At 42.4% G+C, this 20,186-nt stretch overlaps 1 protein-coding gene across 11 annotated transcripts in view; it reads right to left on the minus strand.

Moving 5' to 3' along the window:
- The window catches only part of PPIP5K1 (diphosphoinositol pentakisphosphate kinase 1), a 276,308-nt gene that overhangs the window by 44,587 nt on the left and 211,535 nt on the right, over positions 1-20,186 (minus strand). For 6 of the 11 annotated variants that reach the window (XM_040414088.1, XM_040414089.1, XM_040414092.1 and 3 more), the window contains exon 27: positions 16,041-16,103. The exons of 4 other annotated variants lie outside the window; for them this stretch is intronic. In XM_040414088.1, the coding sequence (XP_040270022.1) occupies positions 16,041-16,103 (63 nt within the window). Of the gene's footprint in view, positions 1-16,040; positions 16,104-19,569; positions 19,688-20,186 lie in introns of those variants that run through there. One more of the 11 variants, XR_005775595.1, reaches the window with a different exon arrangement.

Below are 20,186 nucleotides of genomic sequence, written 5' to 3' on the forward strand. Positions count from 1 at the left end.
CCTATAGCTGTTGTGTCCGATATTACAATACAATACATGCCACATAGTGATCCCACACATCCGGGTTTATTCACCATATAAACTCTTGGGCCATTATCAATACACATTCCCCACGTAGACGTCACAGTGTAGATTGATTACTTTACCATTATTCACATTAACACTATTCTAAGCAGCTCCGCTTTGGACCGCAAGCGGTGAGACGCACCGCTTCCGGTTACGAATGGTACGCACTATGGAACGCATCACACTTCCGGTTGTGCATCTCGTCACATCCGCCCCAGCCTGGAGATGCGTTACACGCAGTAAGTGGAACGCATCACCTCCCAACCGGAAATCAGTCTCTGATCTTCCGCCTAGTTACTCACACGCCCCCCCACGCTACATATAGGCGGGCATTTTAAAGACAGCGCAGCGCTTCCTCATCCAGTGTGTGGATACACACTATTAATATCTTACAGCGCAATTACAACTGGCGTATTTCCCGACAGCGGCAATAGGTAAGCTCCATCTCCCAATACAACTAGAGTACTTTATACTCATCACATTGCGATTGATTATAGTAGTGTTAATGTGTTTATAGTTTTTCACCATGGCCCTTAGCTCCACTAGTACTGACAGTACTGATATAACAGATCACCTTGCGCCTCATGTATCCTGTCAACAACCTCATCCCACTGTCCCTGATGATATAACAAGCAGATAGTATTTGTATCTCTATATACAATAGTTGTCCTTAACTGTTCTACATCAGGGTCGTCCTCCCTGGTTTCCTTGACTTATGACTTATGTAGACTCTGATCACTGGAAATACCGACCTGATTTTTTCTTTTTCCCTTTCCCTCCAATGTGCTTTTCTCCCTTTCTTGCAGTACTTTTCAAAATAACATGTTACGGATTGCAATATGTTGAATTGACTTGTGGTACATTATGTCTTCCTTATACTCCTGCATGTATTATAGATTTATTTGTACACCATATGTTGGACATCTGACATGATTGTAATTATCACCCTCCCTTTGTATTTTTCATGTAGTTTGATAAAGGCCTAAGTGGCCGAAACGTCACATCACGACGCCGCATTTTCAAAATAAACGTAATATTCTTTGATGCAAACGCACATTGCTGGAGTTTTCTATTTTATTTCCTGTACTCATAAGGTTAGATTAAGCCTGATTCCCCTCCCCCCTCCCCCATGTATCCCCTGTTAAATTGTTCTCCCCCCAAGTTACTGTTCTTTTTGAGATGTAGCTGGGATGACCCGACTAGATTGTTACACTCAGTAATTTAGATGTTGGCTAAATTCCAAAATACTAGGAAACTGTAGTGGTATAGGCGCATAACAAATGGCAAGCATAATATCATGTTGTCAATAAAGACTTCGGTCCTAATTTGCTAGTCGATTGCCTGTCGCCCCAGCGTCAATTGTTAAAGGTTCAATAGCTTTTGAGAACTAGATATTTTTACAATACTACTTGATTGTTGTATAATTTCATTGCAATACATGTCATGACATTTAATGCTATGTATGCCAATCTTATTTACGTTTATGATATCGATTTACATTATTTTATTGTAATACACAGAATTACTTTTTGAACTTGCAAAATTTGAATAAAGAAAGAATTTAAACAGATTACACAAAAGTCGGTGTATGCGGCGCTGCAAGACGAGATTTCTCCTCTACAGTAAAAAAGATACGTTTGCCGAGGCTTATGAGCTGAGGGGCGGTGTTCATATGCTTTGGCAAACACTTTGTATATAAAAAAAAAATATATAAAAATTCCGGCAATGATTTATTCATCCACATCAATTGATGTGAATGGAGAAATCGGGTTTGCCAGGGCATATGGGCTGAGTGGGTTTGGATGTTGGGCGGAGCTCCTATGTTCTGGCAGACGCCTTTCCCCTCTTTTTTTTTTTTGCACATTTTTTCATCCACATTGATCGATGCGAATGAAGAAATCTGTGCCGATCATTTGTTCTTTCAGCCCAGAGGCTGAACGGAAAAAAAAATCTCATTACCCGTATGCTCAATATAAGGAGAATAGCAGAAACTCCTAATGCTGGCCATACATGTAATGATTGCGGAGACCCTCAAATGCCAGGGCAGTACAAACACCCCACAAATGACCCCATTTTGGAAAGAAGACACCCAAAGGTATTCGCTGAGGGGCATATTGAGTCCATGAAAGATTGAACTTTTTGTCACAAGTTAGCGGAAAGGGAGACTTTGTGAGAAAAAAAATAAAAATGAATTTCCGCTAACTTGTTCCAAAAAAACCAAACTTCTATGAACTCGCCATGCCCCTCACGGAATACCTTGGGGTGTCTTCTTTCCAAAATGGGGTCACATGTGGGGTATTTATACTGCCCTGGCATACGGCCCTAAAGCGTGAGAAGTCTGGAATCCAAATGCCTAAAAATGGCCTCCTAAAAGATACTCATTGGAATTTGGGCCCCTTTGCGCACCTAGGCTGCAAAAAAGTGTCACACATGTGGTATCGCCGTACTCAGGAGAAGTAGGGCAATGTGGTTTGGGGTGTATTTTTATATATACCCCCATGCTGGGTGAGAGTAAAATCTCTGTAAATTGACAACTTTGTATAAAATTTTTTAAAAAGTTGTCATTTACAGAGATATTTCTCACACACAGTATGGGTATATGTAAAAATACACCCCAAAACACATTGCCCTACTTCTCCTGAGTACGGCGATACCACATGAGTGACACTTTTTTGCAGCCAAGATGCGCAAAGGGGCCCAAATTCCAATGAGTACCTTTAGGATTTCACAGGGCATTTTAACGCGTTTGGATTCCAAACTACTTCTCACGCTTTAGGGCCCCTAAAATGCCAGGGCAGTATAAATACCCCACAAGTGACCCAATTTTAGAAAGAAGACACCCCAAGGTATTCCGTGAGGGGCATGGCGAGTTCATAGAAGTTTGGTTTTTTTGGAACAAGTTAGCGGAAATTCATTTTTATATTTTTTTTCTCACAAAGTCTCCCTTTCCGCTAACTTGTGACAAAAAATAAAAACTTCCATGAACTCACTATGCCCATCAGCGAATACCTTAGGGTGTCTACTTTTCGAAATGGGGTCATTTGTGGGGTGTTTCTACTGTCTGGGCATTGTAGAACCTCAGGAAACATGACAGGTGCTCAGAAAGTCAAAGTGCGTAAATACATTTTTTTGCACCATAGTTTGTAAACGCTATAACTTTTACCCAAACCAATAAATATACACTTATTGCATTTTTTTAATCAAAGACATGTAGAACAATAAATTTAGAGAAAAATTTATATAGAAATGTAGTTTTATTTGAAAAATTTTACAACAGAAAGTGAAAAATGTCATTTTTTTGCAAAAATTTCGGTCATTTTTGATTAATATAAAAAAAAGTAAAAATGGCAGCAGCAATGAAATACCACCAAATGAAAGCTCTATTAATGAGAAGAAAAGGAGGTAAAATTAATTTGGGTGGTAAGTTGTATGACCGAGCAATAAACATTAAGGGGGTTTAAGCTAGGGGGGCTGAGGTGGTTAAGGCAGTTGTCCCATTACAACTTATCCCCAGTCCACATGATAGGGGTGTCTGATTGGCAGGGGTACCACTGATCACGAGAACGGTGGCCTGTGTTGCCCAGTTTGAATGGGGAGGCAGACATGCTTGCGCGCTGCCTTCAATTCTATGGGGCTGTTTAGTTATAGGTGTCTATTTTATTAAAAGTACTGTAGGTAGGAGAAAACCCCTGCGCCGTCGCATCAATCTTTCAGTTGTCATGGCTAGCATATTGCCTGTTCCTCTATTATACAGGTTCATATAAGATCTATATTATGGTGAATCATTTTCTCCTGAGACAACCATGAGAGCTGAGAGAGTGTGATGAAGCTAATATCTTTGCCATTAAACAATATACAGACTTGCACCACCTTACTGCTTCTCACAGACTGTCTCAAAGACATTATTGAGGCTATTCCCATTGTATACTATTATAGTATACTGATAGTATATGCCATAACATTATGATCAGATGATATCCAACCACTGGACCCTCACAAATCAGTAGAACCCCACATATCGGGAAACCAAGGTCCCTCTGGCACACACCAAGCGCAGCGGTGCTCCCAATCAGCTGCTTTGCAGTAAATGTATACAAAACTGAATTCAAGATAATTGGGATGTGGTGCAATTTTCAGATGTCCAGGAGCATCTCTGTACATGGAAATACTGTTAGGGTACACGCACACAGGAGTGTAGTTTATTCATTAATTTTATGCGGATGTTCCATGCGCTTTTTGCTGCGTTTCCACACCAAAATCTACATGTGTTGTGGATTTTGATGCAGATTTTCCCCAGGGAATCTGAACAAACAGTTGACATGCTGTTGATTTTAAAATTCACACTGCAGGTCATTTTCTGAGTGGAAAAATTCTGCCCCATTTTTTTTATCTATTTAGCTGATACTAGATTACACTTTGGATTTTTCACATGAATATCCGCATGGAAAATCCATGCCTAGTATGCACAATGCACATCTACCCTTAAAGGGGTTCTCCGGGAATTAAGAAAATGAAAATACTTAAATATTACTTTTGTATAAATACAGTGAGGAACAGAAGTATTTGAACACCCTGCAATTAAGTTCTCCCACTTAGAAATCATGGAGGGGTCTGAAATTTACATTGTAGGTGCACCCCCACTCAGAGACAGAATAAAAAAATAAATAAATAAAGAATCAGGAAATCACATTGTATGATTTTTAAAGAATTTATTTGTCTTGCACTGCTAAACAAATGTATTTGAACACCTGAGAAACAGCAAGAATTTTGGCTCTGAAATACCTGTTACCCCTGCCTTTAAGAAGTCCACCTCTACTCCACTCATTAATCTAACTTAGTAGCACCTGTCTGAGCTCTTTAAAGACTCCTGTCCACCCCACAGTCAGCCAGACGCCAACTACTTCCATGGGCAAGACCAAAGAGCTGTCAAAAGACACCAGAGACAAAATTGTGAACCTCCACAAGTCTGGAAAGGGCTACGGGGCAATTGCCAAGCAGCTTGGTGAAAATAGATCAACTGTTGGAGCAATTGTTAGAAAATGGAAGAGGCTAAAGACGACTGTCAGTCTCCCTCGAACTGGGGCTCCATGCAAGATCTCACCTTGTGGGGTATCACTGATGATAAGAAAGGTGAAGAATCAGCCCAGAACTACAAGGGAGGAGCTGGTCAATGAGATAAGAAGAGCTGGGACCACAGTTTCAAAGGTCACTATCGGTAGAACGCTACGCCGTCATGGTTTCAAATCATGCATTGCACGGAAGGTTCCCCTGCTCAAGTCATCACATTTCCAGGCCCACCTGAAGTTGGCCAATGACCATCTGGATGATCCAAAGGAGGCATGGGAGAAAGTCATGTGGTCTAAACTTCACTCGTCGTGTTTGGAGGAAAAAGAAGGATGAGTTGCATCCCAAGAACACTATCCCTACTGTGAAGCATGGGGGTGGTAACATCATGCTTTGGGGGTGCTATTCTGCGAAGGGGACAAGACGACTGCACTGTATTAAGGAGAGGATGAATGGGGCCATTTATTTTGAGATTTTGAGCAACAGCCTCCTTCCCTCAGTCAGAGCACTGAAGATGCGGTCGTGGTTGGGTCTTCCAACATGACAACGACCTGAAGCACACAGCCAAGAAGTGGCTCCGTAAGAAGCATATCAAGGTTGTGGAGTGGCCTAGCCAGTCTCCAGATCTAAATAGAACATCTTTGGAGGGAGCTGAAACTCCGTGTTGCTCAGCGACAGCCCCAAAACCTGACAGATCTAGAGGAGATCTGTGTGGAGGAGTGGGCCAAAATCCCTGTTGCAGTGTGTGCAAACCTGGTCAAGAACTACAGGAAACGTTTGACCTCTGTAATTGCAAACAAAGGCTTCTGTACCAAATATTAACACTGATGTTCTCAGGTGTTCAAATACTTATGTTCAACAGTGCTAGACAAATAAATTAATTTTAATTCGGTCTCTCAGAGTGGGAATGCACCTAAAATGTGAATTTCAGACCCCTTCATGATTTCTAAGTGGGAGAACTTGCAAAATCGCAGGGTGTTCAAATACTTCTGTTCCTCACTGTATATGCCCAAATATATTTAATTTGCTATAATGGTTCATTTTGTCTGGGGAGCAATCATTATGAGAAATAAAATGGCCGCTGTCCTATTAGTACACACAAAACCTGTCCTAATCACACAGCAGGACGAGTTACTTCAGAACACTGAGGAAAAGAGCTGCCTCATCCTCCTCTCTGCTTGTCAGGGATTGTGATCCTGAATACAGATTATAAGATCTTCAGCTGAATCTCTGTAGGAATGGAGTTCATGAGGAGACATGAAGTACAGAGAGGACGGACAGGACAGGTAATGTGGGGCTGTGGTAATGGAGACTGCATACAAGTGCTGCTGCTCATTATTCACAGCCCCACCCTTCTCTCGTCCTTCATGTACAGAGATCCATCTAAAGATCATATTAAACTGTATTCAGGATCATAATCACTGACAAGTAAGAGAGGAAGAGGGCACATCTCTTTAACTTGTCTTCCTGTGTAATTAGGACATGTTTTGTGTGTACTAGTAGGATGGTGGGCATTTTTCCTAATGATTTCTCCCCAGATAAAACAAGCCATTATAACTAATGAAAGGTATTTGGCAATATATTTATAATGAAGTAATATTTAAGTATTTTTTATTTTCTTAATTTCCGGAGATACCCTTTAAGACATCACAGTGCTTAGTAAGTGCTGCTGCTCCTTTATTTTAAGGATTGTGAGGGGGTCACATCGGTTGGACCTCCACCGATTAATAAGTGATTGCATACCAAAGAAATATGCCACTACTCACCATTATAGGAATACCCCTTTAACAACTATAAAAGTAAAGAGCAAACAAAAAAAATTATGGGGTCTCAAGCATTTCCATCTCCCAAAGAATACCACAAATAGGGGAGCCTCTATAAGTAATCTCTCCTATACTTTAGTCAAACACATGGAGTTTCTTTTACTACTAGGCAAAGTTTTCAAAATCTCAAAATGTGCCATAAAATATAAAAATCGGCAGAATTTACTGCCAGCCCTAGTGTGAATTTATGCTGAATAAACCACCAGACGCCAGTGCTGCACAATAATTTTTTTCATTCATTTTACATATTACTAGTATATGCCTATACATGCGCAAATGGGAGACTGAAACTGCAGTCTGAGACTGGAATCAACCATTGTTAGGCTACTTTCACACTAGCGTTTTGGCTTTCCGTTTGCGAGATCTGTTCAGGGCTCTCAAAAGCGGCCCAAAACGGATCAGTTTTGCCCTAATGCATTCTGAATGGAAAAGGATCCGCTCAGAATGCATCAGTTTGCATCCGTTCAGTCACCATTCCGCTTTGCAGGCAGCGTTTTGCTGTCCACCTGACGATGCGGAGTCAAACGGATCCGTCTTGGCACACAATGTAAGTCAGTAGGGATGTATCCGTTTTCTCTGACACAGAAAACGGATCCATCCCCTATTGACTTTCTGTGGTGTTCAAGATGGATCCGTCATGGCTATAGAAGACATAATACAACCGGATCCGTTCATGACGAATGCATGAAGTTGTATTATTGTAACGGAAACTTTTTGCAGATCCATGACGGATCCGCAAAAAACGCTAGTGTAAAAGTAGCCTAAGTATTTTGGTCAAATTCTGACAGATTAATATGAATTTCAATAAAGGTAGCTAGGGTACTCAGTAACTAATAAGGAGGTGACTGGCAGTAAAAATGCAGCATTACCACAACTCGCACAAAACAAGTTGTATATGATTCACAAGAATTACAACTTGCAATCAGTGCGAACAACTTTCTTCCCTAAACACTTCCTTTCTTCGCCATAAATTCGGGCAACGATATACAGGGTGGGCCATTTATATGGATACACCTTAATAAAATGGGAATGGTTGGTGATATTAACTTCCTGTTTGTGGCACATTAGTATATGTGAGGGGGGGAAACTTTTCAAGATGGGTGATGACCATGGTGGCCATTTTGAAGTCGGCCATTTTGAATCCAACTTTTGTTTTTTCAATAGGAAGAGGGTCATGTGACATCAAAATTATTGGGAATTGCACAAGAAAAACAATGGTGTGCTTGGTTTTAACGTAACTTTATTCTTTCATGAGTTATTTACAAGTTTCTGACCACTTATAAAATGTGTTCAATGTGCTGCCCATTGTGTTGGATTGTCAATGCAACCCTCTTCTCCCACTCTTCACACACTGAAAGCAACACCGCAGGAGAAATGCTAGCACAGGCTTCCAGTATCCGTAGTTTCAGGTGCTGCACATCTCGTATCTTCACAGCATAGACAATTGCCTTCAGATGACCCCAAAGATAAAAGTCTAAGGGGGTCACTGGATATGCGAAATTGCTACATGATGATGTGTTTCCCTCTTTATGCACTGAAGCTGGCACGTTCCCTGAGTTTTTCCAGCAAGATGGTGCACCACCACATTATGGGTGTCAGGTCCGAGCATTCCTAGATGAACAGTTTCCTGGAAAGTGGATTGGTTATCGTGGGCCGGTTGAATGGCCCCCAAGGTCTCCTGATCTGACCCCCTTAGACTTTTATCTTTGGGGTCATCTGAAGGCAATTGTCTATGCTGTGAAGATACGAGATGTGCAGCACCTGAAACTACGGATACTGGAAGCCTGTGCTAGCATTTCTCCTGCGGTGTTGCTATCAGTGTGTGAAGAGTGGGAGAAGAGGGTTGCATTGACAATCCAACACAATGGGAAGCACATTGAACACATTTTATAAGTGGTCAGATACTTGTAAATAACTCATGAAAGAATAAAGTTACGTTAAAACCAAGCACACCATTGTTTTTCTTGTGAAATTCCCAATAAGTTTGATGTGTCACATGACCCTCTTCCTATTGAAAAAACAAAAGTTGGATTCAAAATGGCCGACTTCAAAATGGCCGCCATGGTCACCACCCATCTTGAAAAGTTTCCCCCCCTCACATATACTAATGTGCCACAAACAGGAAGTTAATATCACCAACCATTCCCATTTTATTAAGGTGTATCCAAATAAATGGCCCACCCTGTAGATTTTAGCTATATCGCCATATCGCGATAGATGACCACGGAGCGGTAGTGAATTGAAGAAGCTTCTTACTCACCGCTCCGTGGCCTCCTGACTCTGCACCGCGCTGCACTGGGCAGAGCCTTGCGTGCACGCTGTGTGTGACGTCAGGTCCCTACCAGTAAATGCTGGGAAGAAGACGCGGTCCGTCTCCTGCGGACTCCATAAGCCAGCCGCGCACCCTGCAGGAAAGGTAAGTATATTAGCAGGGGCCCGAATCTACCGGGGGGTGTGGGGGTGGATGGCTATGGCATGGGGCAGATGGCGCTGGATGTGGGACATGATGATGGTGGCAATGGCACGGGGCTGATGACGCTGGCTGGGGGACATGGATGATGGCAAACGGCAATGGCATGAGGCTGATGGCGCTGGCTGGGGGACATGGATGATGGCAAACTGCAATGGCATGTGGCTGATGGCGCTGGGGGACATGGATGATGGCAATGGCATGGGGCTGATGGCGCTGGCTGGGGGACATGGATGATGATGGCCATGTAATTTGTATACATACAGAAGAAAATAATATATTGTGATATATTGTTATATCGCATATGCTTCAAATTATATCGCGATATAGATTTCAGGCCATATCGCCCAGCCCTACATCCAAGTCATAGCAATGTCGCAATTTTACCAAAAATGTTACCGTAGAGGCTGAAGCTAAATGCTGACAAACAATACTAAGGGATAAACAATTCAAAATGGAATGTTTAAGGGAACCCATCACCAGGAAAATGCAATGTAAGCTGTCACAGTCTAGAGCAGGAGGAGCTGAGCATAATTGATATATAGTTTTATGGGAAAGGATTTAGTATATTCTGTATTTTAGGCTTCATGCACACGACAGTATTTTTTCACGGTCCGCAAAACCGGGTTCCGTTGTTTCGTGATTCGTGTCCGTTTTTTTTTCCGTGTGTCTTCCTTGATTTTTGGAGGATCACCAGACATGAAAAGTGAAAAAAAAATCTAAGTCAAGTTTGCCTTGAAAATGATAGGAAAAAAACGGACACGGATCACGGACGCATATGACAATCTTATGTGCCTCCGTGTTTTTTCACGGACCCATTGACTTGAATGGGTCCACGAACCGTTGTCCGTGAAAAAAATAGGACAGGTCATATTTTTTTCACGGACTGGAAACACGGATCACGGACGCGGATGACAAATGGTGCATTTTCCGAGTTTTCAACGGACCCATTGAAAGTCAATGGGTCCGCAGAAAATCACGGAAAACGGAACAACGGACACGGAACCCAACAACGGTCGTGTGCATGAGGCCTTATGCAGTTAAATTCCTGCTCATTCTGGGTTTTGAAGTCAAGGAGGTGGTCCTATCAGTGATTGACAGGCTTCTCCCTATGACTGCATACAGAGATGGCTGTCAGTCACTGATAGGACCACCTCCTGGACTTCACTAACCCAGGATCGGCAGGAGTACAAATGAATAAAATAGGTTATACTGAAACTTTTCCCATAAAGTATTCATCAGTCTGCTCATCTCCTGCTCGTTAATATGTTGACTGCAGCTCAAACAACATGTTCAACCTGACTAGTTAAGGCTACTTTCACACTACCGTTCAGAGCGGGTCCGTCTGATGTCTGCACAGACGGATCCGCTCCTATAATGCAGACGTTTGGATCCGTTCAGAACGGATCCGTCTGCATTATAGTTTAAAAAAAATTCGAAGTGTGAAAGTAGCCTGAACGGATTCGTCCAGACTTTACATTGAAAGTCAATGGGGGACGGATCCGTTTGAAGATTGAGCCATATTGTGTCATCTTCAAACGGATCCGTCCCCATTGACTTACATTGTAAGTCTGGACGGATCCGCTTGCCTCCGCACGGCCAGGCGGACACCCGAACGCTGCAAGCAGCGTTCAGGTGTCCGCTTGCTGAGCGGAGCGGAGGCTGAACGCTGCCAGACTGATGCATTCTGAGCGGATCCGCGTCCACTCAGAATGCATTAGGGCTGGACGGATGGTTAAAGGGGTTGTCCCATGAACAATATTCTACAGTTTTCAAACCAGCACCTGGAAGTGAACACCTTTGTAACTGCATGTAATTAAAAATTTTACGCAGCCACAAATTTATTCATTAAAATGTATCTGTATAGCGCCACCTGCTGTTTTTTTCTTTTCTTATTTCTTTGTCCAGCTCAATGAGAAGGCCGCACATGCTCAGTTTCATCCTTCAACCACCTCCTGGGCTGTGATAGGTAGAAAGCTGCAGCAGAATGGACATGCTCTCTGAACTGCACTCCCCTTGAGCTGTCAGCTTGATATAAATCTAGTAGAGCAAAAAATGTGGCGATCTCTGGATCCATGTGAGGTACAGGGCTGGTTCTAGCTTTGTTAGAAAGAGATCGGCATATACTATCAGATTTATTATTTTGTATATTAGTCATGGAATAACCCCTTTAAAATAAAACGTACATCATAAAATACAGATGCTTAGTGTACATACACACTACGTCTAAATGCAAAATGGCAATGTTTGTGCAGGATACAAATGCTCACTTCTGGAACACAGTAAAATTTTGTTAATGGAAAAACTCAATGTGAACAAGAGAAAGTATATGGATTACCTTACATATGCTGAAGTTTCTCCTTATAGTGAGCCTTAAAATTGTTTTATTACCCAGAAAAGGGAAAAACACTAAAAGCTGCAGTAAACAAATGGATTGCACTTAATGCCAAAAAAAACTATACAAAATGTAAAAAAAAATCAAAAACTGCTGAGATAACAGTTTAAGGGCCCATTCACACATGGGAATTCCGGCAGCGGATGAGTGGTCTCTGGCTTCCAATATTCTCAGAGGTTACTGCCGCGGTATATGCAGAAGAATTTGACGCTCAAATTCCACTGCGTGAACGGGCCCTACATTTTCATAAGTTGCATTTTAAAATTCTAAAAATGTAAATTACACAACATTCAGCCAATCAATTCTAATTTTTTATATAAAAAAAAGTGTGTTTTTTTTACTGCAGCTTTTAGGTTTATAGTAAGTCCACTTGCACCTGACAACCTAATTCTATCAGGAACAAAGCAAAAAGATTGTGCCACAAAATAAGAAAAAAATTTGAAAATAAAAGACTCAAATTAATAAAATCTGAAAAGAAACCCTGAAAAGAAAAGCACCTTAACAAACAGAGCAGAAGGATGATGTTTTAGTTAAAGCAACTACAGTCATTTTTCACTAAGAAAAAGATAGGAATATGTTCAGGTTGTTTTAGAAAAGTACATGGCTTATTTTCTACTATTATATTACATCTGGATACTAGTATTATAAAAATACTTTCATTGACAAAAAAATAACGCACCCCGATACAAATAACTGATTGCTGGAAAGCTCAGCATGTAGCTGTGTCTCAGGCAGATATGTAAACAATTACAAGTGTGGTCTGATTAGACACTGGGCATAAAAGTGTTTCCCCCAAAGGCTTTCAGAGGCTACTTTTGAGTACTGTACCTCTCTCTAGATGAGGGGTCATTGACTGCTAGACATGCATCTACTACGCACTCAAAGACATTTTGCCCAACTGACTTTAAGAGAAGGTGCATCATTGGACAGAGAAGCAGGATGGGCTGTCACGGACGTACCGAGACGTCCCCAGACAGGTCACAGTAGAGAGGATCATTTGATCTGTCGACAAGCACCTCCCACAGTTTTATTGTCCACCATCCAGACAAAGGGGACACATTCCTTATACACCCCTGTCTCTGTCCAGACAATTTCCAGCACTTAGCAGAGGGAAATTTGACATCAAAGAGCCCATTACAAGTCCTGCCATTGACAGCCAACCACCATTGTTTTAGTTTGAAGTGGTGTCATGAACAAGAAACATGGACTGCTACGCACTGGAACTGTATTGTCTTTAGCACCAAATCCAAGTTCTGTTTGGGATCCCACAGCAGTCACGTTTGAGTATGGAGGCCTTGTGGTGAGCCCTTCAACCTGCCTTTGCTATGGAGCCACACAGTACCCCAACTGCTGGTGTGATGATATGGGGAGCCATCACATATGACAGTCGGTCACCCCTAGTAGTGATATGGGGGACACTAACAGCTCAGCGATATGCACAGGACATCCTGTGGCCGCTTGTCTTGCTAATGTTTGCCTACAAACTGCAAGGGTTTTCCAAGATTGTATTTGCTAGACTGCAGCACTTACTTGGCCTGCCACTTCTCTAGATTTATCACCAAACATGTATGGGACTAGCTGGGACACCACCTTAAGCAACCTATGACTGCACAGGGCCGACATGCCCAGAATACAGAAACTGTATGTCTCCATGGCCAACCGTATTACATCTTGTATCCAGGCTAGAGGCGGCCTAATAGGTTACTAGTTTTCCCCAATAAACTTATTGTTTTGCTCTGATATTGTAATCACTTACATATATCATCATTAAATTCACATATAGAAAGTTTCATTCCAATAACTCCTTCCTGGTGCATTATTTATTGTCAATGAGTGTATTACTACATTAAAATAGAACAATTATTAGAAAGTTAAGTTATTTTCAATGAATGCTTCAATTAAATGAATAAGGATTTAACTCTTCTATTCTTTAGAATAAGGAAAAAAAACTAATTGACGCAATAGAGAGACTACTTCTATTAGCCAAAGCAGAGAAACTCTCTCAAGAGGCAGCATCCACTACAGCGTCACCATTGGGGTTTCAGCCACATCAGCTGATTTCTGGTCCAAATTTAAACTAAATAATTTCACGAGATATAATTTCACGAATACTTAAACAAATGTTCTGTAAGTTTGAAAATAAATATTTTGGACTGGACAATCACTTGATAGCCATTTTATTTTCATAAAACTGATTTTGCATGGCATCCTTAGTTGTATTTATCGCCTTTTAAACGGTATAAACAGTTCTTCCTCTAATTTACAAAAGTTGTACTAACTAAGCTGTCACAACAAAGACCCCAACAGCTTCCAAAGAGCAGTAGGTATTAAACGTGCTACATGTATAACCTAGGGTCTATTGGATTCTTAAATATATTTGATCAGGGTAACAGCAACAATTTAAAGGGAGACTGTCTGCTCTCCTCTGCCTATTAAAGGGGTTTTCCAGGAGTTTTACACTGATGATGTATCCTCTGGATAGCTCATTAGTATCTGATGGATGCGGGTCCGACACCTACAGTAGGAACCTTGCCGATCAGATATTTGAGATGGCCTCCGCGCTCACAGTAGTGGCAGAGCCGTCTAACCGCTTTGCCTAGGCCATGTGACGTCCCGTTCATTAGTCACATGGCCTAGTTGCAGCTCAGCCCCACTGAAGTGAATTGTGCTGCTCTGGAATACCAACCACAGCCGCTATACAATGTATGGTGCTGTGCTTGGTTTGCTGAGAGAACGCCAAAGTGCTGCTGCGAGCGCCGATGCTTTCTCAAACAGCTAATTGCAGAGGGTCCCGGGTGTCGGACCCCCATCGATCAGATACTGATGACCTATCCAGAGAATAGGTCAGTGTAAAACTCCAGGAAAACCCCTTAAACTAATTCCAGCACCAGACAGTAATTTTGTTTTCCTGGACAGAGGTCCAAAGGCAATAAAATTAGGCAGTCTCAAAACTGGCAAGTGCCTTCCTCTTGCCCTTTATTTCAGCGCAGGAGAGTGTGGCACTGGACATCACTGGAACAATTAAAAGCAAGCAAGAGGCACTGAACAAGGTTTAATGAGACTGAGCACTTACTAGGTTTGGGACTGCGCACTGGACACCTGAGAGCTCTGGCATATCAGATCACATTTAAGAAAGACAAGCTTGCACCAGTGTTTTAGTACACTACCTGGTACCGGAATTAGTTTAAAAGATAACTGTCATATTTTTTTTATTTGCTAGTTTATTAGAGCTAGGCATGTATACCCGAGTTAGTCTGTCAGTGATTGCTAAAAGATCTGTAATTACCTTATAATAACAGCTTTCATTAATGTCTCCTGTCCCTTTCCACTGCTCCCTTAAAAGACAGTTGCTATGGCTTGTCTGTCTCTGGCTAAGAAGACAGAGGGGCGGTCCTTCACACTGCATGCCTGCATTAGGCTTCAGAGTGAGGAGGCGTGTCTCTCAGTAATCCAATCTGATTGGCTGGCTACAGCAAGTATGTATGAGAAGTAAGGGAAGGCAGTTTTGGCCTCAGAGAACTGGCAGAGGAGCCATCTTGAGAAGATCCTCATATTGTAGGATTCAAGACAGCCATAACTAAGGGGAAAACTCAAGGAAAACTGTGGTATGTGAAGAACCTAAATATCTCTTTATGCATAATGCTGCTGCAGCAGTAACATATGTTAAAATAGATTTTTTTATGAAAACATGACCGTTATCCTTTAAAGTTTCTAAAGTTTTTACAGTTAAATATTTAAATCACACTAGTTTATTAAACTTTCAATGGCAAAGCTAGATCTCCTTTATATTCACAAGAAAAGGTTGGGTATATATAATGAATTTTTCAGATAAGCAGGGCAAATCTTCCTAAAAAATTTTTTGTTTGCTTTCATATTGTAATTAATATTCTGGAACCGTGGGCCTAGTACGGTACCGTATCAGACACCAGCAAACAAATTAATGCATGGTGTTTCCTTTATCCTGGGCTACAGAATATTGCTTGTTGTATATGTTGTTTACTAATGGATAAAGTTGGTAGATGAGGATGAGGAAATATGACATAAAAGGACATGAACGTACTTGTAGAAAAATGATGGTAAAAAGGAGAGGAAGAGTCCACATCACAATATCAACACGAACAAGACTTGTTGGATGGCAAACGGACAGAAAAAGAAAAAACGGAAAAATAAAAATGGGGTTAATAGTGTGAGGCAACACTTCAAATCAAGGAAGCAAACGTACCATTAGTCGGATGCTTTGCAAACGACACAGAAAATCTTTTTACAGCTGGCATAGACAACAGTTCTGAGGAAATAAAAAAAACAAGCATCGGCATTAACATTCTGATCTTGGGCACTAAGACAAGGCACATACAAACACCAACAGGATCCCGGGACAACATACTGCAAGCACAACTTGTGTTAAAAGCCAAACTGCATCCAGTTGCTTTGGCATTATTATCAAAAGCCACATGCATGAGAAAAGCAAAGGTACTCAATGGGTAAGTTTATGTGGCTACGTCATGCTCAGAATAGTTGCCAGGTGCCACACAAGAACAACATATGCATAGTATGCACTTAGTACACGGAATTACAGCCGAGAAGTAAAGAGGAGGAGCTAGACCGGTCAAAAGGGATAGGGTTTCATAATTATCTTTAGATATAATAGTTGGTTTTTAGATGAGAGCACATAACTTACTCCATTCTAGGGAGGTTCCAGGACATTTACATGCTACATCTGTTGCCTAAGCTGAACTTTACAGTTTTTTTTGTATAAAATGCTAGACAAAGTATATCCCACAGCTAATAATTAGCATATCGGGGTCAGAAACAACCCTAAGCAACAGCAGCTTTGTTTGTGACATGTGGTTCCAAAATCAAGGTACTATCAAAACCCGCTCTCCCGTGTTGTAGTAAGCTTAGACCTGAATAGCCTTCATGTTCTCAGGAGTTATGTGTTTCTCACATCTGTCATTAGTCACTCTGTATAATAGAGAGGCCCATACCACTGGATAGGACAGTTTCTCATGACACACAAACCTTGAAAGGCCACGGCCAGTTTCACCTAATTTGCATGGCACCTACATGGCATATTCTTCCATGTCCAATAGAAAGAATCATGTCCCTGAATGTGTGGTCTGTGGTCTGCATCCATTTCACCAGTCACTGGTAATAAGTCATTACTTTTTATTTGATGTTTTATGAAACTTTTCTGATCCTATCCTATGATTACAATGCTGGAATACTATGCCATACCCTCCACCCCACTGGAGCAAAGCAATAGGGTTGGACTCTGATCGTCTGTTCTTTGCCTGTAGACTACTGAACGCCACCCCTTTTTCTACAGACCAATGGTCTGTTTCACATCTTGGCTTGTTTTGATCTATTAGTCTTGACTATTTCTTTTTCGATTTGGTTGGCTCAGAGTCTACTAATAGTGCTAACAGGGATTTTGGGGACTTCGATTTTGATGACCTATTCTCAGGACTGAGCACTTGTTCTGGTCAACCGCAGATGCTGGAAACTAGACAAGGGACTGAGCAATTTTTGAGCAGGGGAAGCATGCACCAACCTTCATGTACACCCTAAGCAATATGTATGACTGCGCAAGATTGCATATTTTAAGAATCAAATCTAAGACAGACATTAAAGGCCCCCATGAACACGTTAGATCAGGGGTGCACAACCTGCGGCCCGAGGGCCGCATGCGGCCCACGGAGCCAAGGTTTGCGGCCCCCGTCCTGCTGGACAGAAACACAGCTGATCATGCGATCAGCTGTGTTTCTTCCTGGAGCGCCACACAGGGAAGGATGACCGCTCCTGCCCCTGTACTATAGCAGGAGTCTGAAGCAGGACGGGTCCCTGGCTATTGGTGAGAGTGGGGGAGCCGAGGAGAAGGCAGGCGCAGTTTATCAGCACTTCTGCCTTCTTCTCAAGGAGCGCTCTGCAGCAGTGGGATACTAAGGGAGAGGCGTGCGGGGCAGTCCGCCCCGGGTATCGCTCTCAGGTGGGGGCCAGAAGCAATGAGCGCTTCCATCAATACAGATGGAAGCGCTCATTGTTGGAGCACAGGGAGCTGCAGTTCTGTCACTCACTGCTCTGCGCTCCTCCTCTCCTTCAGGCCGGCGGCGCTCTGAATGGTAGAGTAGGAAGACTTCTCCCCGCTCCACCATTCAGCCTGCAGACACGGATCGCGCTGCCAGCATGTGTGGGCGGAACCTGCAGCCCGGGAATCTTCATAAGCTCCACCCACACAGTGCTGCAGAGCGATCTGTGCCGGCAGAGAAGAGAAGTATGTGAGCTTCTGGAACGGGACAAGGTGAGTAGGTACTGTGTTTGCATGTTTTTTTGTTTTTTGTTTTTAAAGGGGGCACAATGGTCATTGCTAATGTGAAGGGGGCACAATGGTCATTGCTAATGTGAAGGCGGCACAATGGGCATTTTTACTTTGGAGGGTGGACAATGGGCATTGCTAATGTGAAGGGAACACAATGGGCATTTCTACTATGGAGGGGGCACAGTGCACAGAGGGCATTACTACTATGAAGGGGGCACAGAGGGCATTATTACTGTGAAGGGGGCACAATTGGCATTACTAACACAGAGGGCATTACTACTATTAAGGGGGCACAATGGGGATTTCTATTATGGAGGGGACACAGAGGGCATTATTACTGTGATGGGACACAATGGGCATTATTACTGTAAAAGGGGACAATGGGCATTATTACTGTGAAGGAGGCACAAAGAGGGCATTACAACTGTGAAGGGGCACAGATAGGGTATTACTACTGTGAAAGGGGCACAGAGAGGGCATAACTACTGTGAGAGGGGCACAATGAGGGCATAACTACTATAAAGGGGGCACAATGTTGGCACACATCTGTACAAAACAATGAGGGCAATACTACTCTGTGAGGGGTTACGATTTTCTTAAAGTATGGGGGGAGGGGGGGTGTGCCAAAGAAAGGACCCGCCCCGGGTGCCAAACAGCCTAGGCACGCCACTGCTGCTGATCAGCTGATAAACAAGCGATCATTCGTTTGTCGGCTGATTTGCATGTTTTATCAGGATGAAAGACGTACAATTATTGTCACCGTGCATATCTCACCGTGTAATCAGGAATTTGCTGCCAATAATCAACAGAACTGAATGAGGGAGCAGTGACTGTGGTAGTGATCATTCCTCCCCATTTACTTTGCATCAGCCTGTGTAATAGGCTGATGCAAACAAGTGCTGATTAACTTTTTTTTTTTGCGGCCTTGAAATAGAGCAATGTGACAATGCGGCCCCGAGACCAAAAAAGGTTGTGCACCCCTGCGTTAGATGATATTGGAGGAGAGAAGGATAGTATATAGTGAACTGAATACGTTCACTCACTGGATCCTTTTATTAAACCAGGAGATAAGACGATGCTAGAGGCATCTAGCACCTGCTTTCTCCCTATTGAACACCCATACAGGTTGTGTTGAACCGAATGTGGATGTCTATGGGGGAGTCAGGAGGGACAACTGTCGGCTTAGCAAACATTTGGCTGATAGCTAATGAATGTGTAAGGCAGCTTTAAGGGGTAACTGTGGTAAATGTGTAAAATGCAAACTACACAAGACATACATGCTCTGGTGCTAACGGGACAGGTCCTTAGAATCAAGCGGATATGCAAACGTTCTTATGTAATTTATGGTTACACACATATTAAATCTTATATCTACAAATCATAAAAGCATTTCAAAGCTGAAGCTAATGTCTGTGATAAAGCACAGCAAACAAACCTGGAAAACACTGGAAAAAGTCTAAAACAAACTTTGCTGATCCTCAGATCTGAACATTGTCATTTCTATCTTCAGTCCTAACAACGGTGTTAAATGCCAGTCTCTACCATGCTGACACCTGAACAAAAAAAACAGTTCCTCCAGTTAGTTATGTAATGTTTTCTGAAGACCGTTTCATTGGAAAACTGGAAATGTGCAGGTTTCCCATTATTCATATATTAACTGGTTGAACCTTCTGTGTCCCTTACCCCTAGAGGCCGCTAAAGAGGCAAACCGTTTTGGGGCACGATAGCGGATTTAGGATTGTAATTCATTTGTGACAGTACTGTAGATTAATTTCAGGGACTGTGAATCCAGATTCCTCTCCTGGCTATATACAATTAAAGTATAAGGCCTGGTTCACACTTGAGCGTATTTGACACACGCGTTTTTGTTGGACGTTTTCGGGGCATATTACAGCGCGTTTTTGGAAATAGGAAGCGAGCGATTGACCACAGAGGCGTGATTGACCACAGAGGCGTCCAATGAAAAACAGCCATGTCTACACTGAGGTGTCCAATGAAAGAGACTTCCTGCGGAGAACCATCACCCTTTCCTGTGTGTTTATGTACAGAGGA

This window comes from Bufo bufo, chromosome 1 (assembly GCF_905171765.1).
Source record: "Bufo bufo chromosome 1, aBufBuf1.1, whole genome shotgun sequence".
Classification (NCBI taxonomy): Eukaryota; Metazoa; Chordata; class Amphibia; order Anura; family Bufonidae; genus Bufo; species Bufo bufo.